Source organism: Helianthus annuus, chromosome 17 (genome assembly GCF_002127325.2).
Source record: "Helianthus annuus cultivar XRQ/B chromosome 17, HanXRQr2.0-SUNRISE, whole genome shotgun sequence".
NCBI classification, from domain to species: Eukaryota; Viridiplantae; Streptophyta; class Magnoliopsida; order Asterales; family Asteraceae; genus Helianthus; species Helianthus annuus.
In genome coordinates, this window is record NC_035449.2 from 16444549 (window position 1) to 16447759 (window position 3211).

Below are 3211 nucleotides of genomic sequence, written 5' to 3' on the forward strand. Positions count from 1 at the left end.
CTTCCAACGTGGATAAACGTTAGTTTTTAGCACCAACAAACGCTAGTTTTAGAGAACCAACAAACGCACTTATGACCTCCATGGAGATTACGACTCATCGTACATGAGTAAACAAACAACATGTTTCATCAATTTTGTGGAATTTATCATTGACATACAAAGGATTCGTTGGAGAAGAAGCCGATTTGGTGGCCCGAAGAATGGAGAAAGGTGGGGATGGTTTAGGGTGGAGAAGATAAAGTGGCAGGGTGGGTCCCACTCTTTTAATAATTATTTTTTAATAGTAAGTGTAGTTTAGTCATTTCAAATGTACTTAACTAAAAAAGCTAACGTCCATTCATGTTGGAGAGCACTAGCATTACCAGTTTGTAAACCATAGGGATAAAACATGTAGTTTTAAAAATGAGAACTATAGGTGGAATATGAGACAACCTCGGACAGTGGCAGAGCTTGAACAAATAAATACATAGGGTAGCCAAACTCAAGAAAATTAAGGGGCGAGAATTTTTAGACAAAATCAATTCAGGGAGGAGGCGGACTCAATACGTATATACAAATTTTCGGACGAAATACGTGTAAATTTACACTACGGAGTAAAAAAAGGGACGGGGAGGCTCTTAAAACCTTCGCCTATGCCCCAAAAGCATTCGAGTAATTTACTCATATTTTTATTAATCTCTTTATTTGGAGGATTTTTAGCCATTTAGGTTTAACCATATATATATAGCTGGACACCTTTACATTTTAATGAAACATCCGATGCACCACACTTGGTCTTAATAGGCTACATTATGGGCCTAAACCCAATCAAGTATAAATCCAGTTCATGGTGGAAAAGTATACACAAAGCCACAATGACAAAGGTAAGCCAATTGTCTGTTTTAGCGATTCAATCCTGCTGTATATCAATTGAAGTTCACATGTTGTATGCTAGTAAACAATTTGTAATCCTTGTTTATTTAGTATACATAAGAGTTTTAGATGATCCAAAACTTAAACCCTAACTTTTCAAGTCCAAACCGATTCAATTAAATCACGAACAACAACCACCATGGAATAAGCTCTCCGAATTATTAATCCAATAAACTAACTCTAAACTAGATTAAAATTCATAACCCTAGATCATTAACTCGATCAGGACTCGATTACAATTAGGCTATAGGGTGTGGTCATGACCCTCATGGTCACCATGATCATCCACATCAGTGTCAGGTCACTCATTTCTAATCCATCATCCAAACTACTAAGAGTGTGGTCATGACCCAATACCCATGTGCTAAGAACCAACTCACTATGTGCTCGAGTCCGGAATTAACCCAAATCGGTCAGCATAAACAAAGATACCTAAAATCAGTTTCAACATACCAAACGCTACAAATGACACAAACTTAAAATTGCAGTATCATTCAAATGCCAAACATCCCCACAATATATATTCCAACAAAAGTTGATTACCAATTACAACATTACTACTAGTCCAATGTACCAATATATAATATAATTCATATAAAAAAAACTAATCAAGATCTCATTTTATTGATCTGGTTAAGAGCAGGCTGTAAGATATTGTAAAGCACCCAAAGAATAGCAGGTGCAATAACAATCAACAAAAGCTGCCCTCTGTTGTCACTACTAGCAGCAGCCGCCTCAGCCACGGCGGCGAGTTCTCCGGCGGCGGCATCAGGGGTGGCAAAAAGCCCAGATGAAGCTGCAAGCCCACCACCAAGCCCAAGCCCAATAACTACTCCTTTGGTCCTCATCCTGTTGATCTGGTTAACAGCTGGTTGAAAAATGTTGTAGAGAACCCATGCAATGGCGGGAACGAGGGGAAGGAGAAGGGCGATGCCGCGGTTGTCTCCTTCGGCGATGTCGGCGAGTTGTTGGGCGGCGAAGGCTGCGTCGGAGGAGCTTAGGGTGGCGAAGATGGCTCCGGCGATGGTGGTTCCGGTGAAGGAGAGGGTGGTGGGTTGTTTTGAAGTGGTGAGGGTTTGGATGGTGGGGAGAGAGATGGGTTTGGTGAGTTTGGAGGATGTCATGCATTTGGCGTTGAGCATGGCCATGGTGGTTGATAGGGTGGCTGCCATTGGTGGTTGATGAAGATTATGGTGACAAAGTGGTGGAGAGAGTTGTGAAATTGGGATGTAAGAAGTGAGAGGGAATAGGAGGGTTATTGTATTGAAGATTGTGGTGGTCTTATCCATACAAGGATTGTGGGAGGATATGAGCCTCTCATTTTGTTGTTTTGAGCACCTACCTTACTTCTCTTATCACTAAATCATGAGAATAATAATAAAGCATCTCAAATAATCATCCTCCACATGCTCCTGTTGGTCAAGGGGTGTTTTGACAATTTGACATTCATACACCTTTTTTTTTAATAAACAACTAATCTTTAAGCCCTGCGTTGCGGGTTGGTGGCGTTAAACTGTGCTACTAGTGTGGGGTTGATGGAGCGTAAAATCACTGAACGACAACCAAAACCGGGGAAACGTAAAACAAATACACAAAGTTATAACACTAAGTGAACAACCAAAAACATACATAGAAATAAAGACGAAAACATATTGTATTTGACCCGACACATTTCAAGAGAAAACCTACGTCAAAACATAAACCGACGACGACCAAAACCGGGAAAAAAAGTAAAACAAATACACGAAGTTGTAACACCAAGTGAACAACTGAATACGTACATAAAAATAAAGACAAAAACATATTGTATTTGACCCGACATATTTCTAGAGAAATCTACGTCAAAATGTAAATCAATTTGTATTTATACCCACGCGTACATAAAAGAAAACACATAAAACTTCAGAGAGTAAAAATATCATTTTATAAAGTTTTTGAAAAGTTGAGGGGTTCTAAGTGTCAATATTAAAAGCTAAAGTAAAAAAACAACAATAAAGGACAAATAGACATCATTCATTTGGTACCTTATGAATTAAAATATATATATATATATATAGGATAAAGATCCGTTAGGAACCACCCTTTATTGCGAGAACCGCGAGAACCAATGTGAACACATGGCATTATTGTAAATATATTGAACTACAACACAAAACACACGGTGGCATATATTGTAAATATATTGAACTGTAACATCACGTCCCCTGTTTTAGGGTTTCTCCAGTTCAATTCATTCATTCCCAAACCACAATCTGCATCATCAGCAGCGACACATTGAGGGATCACGGCTGTTCACGGC

General features: G+C 39.1%; 1 protein-coding gene across 1 annotated transcript; it reads right to left on the reverse strand.

Moving 5' to 3' along the window:
- Nucleotides 1-1378: 1378 nt before the first annotated feature.
- LOC110921533 (photosystem II core complex proteins psbY, chloroplastic) lies at nucleotides 1379-2325 on the reverse strand. The gene has a single exon (XM_022165869.2). The coding sequence runs from the start codon at nucleotides 2199-2201 to the stop codon at nucleotides 1521-1523; it is 681 nt and encodes a 226-aa protein (XP_022021561.1). The 5' UTR covers nucleotides 2202-2325; the 3' UTR covers nucleotides 1379-1520.
- Between the last annotated feature and the right edge of the window lie 886 nt (nucleotides 2326-3211).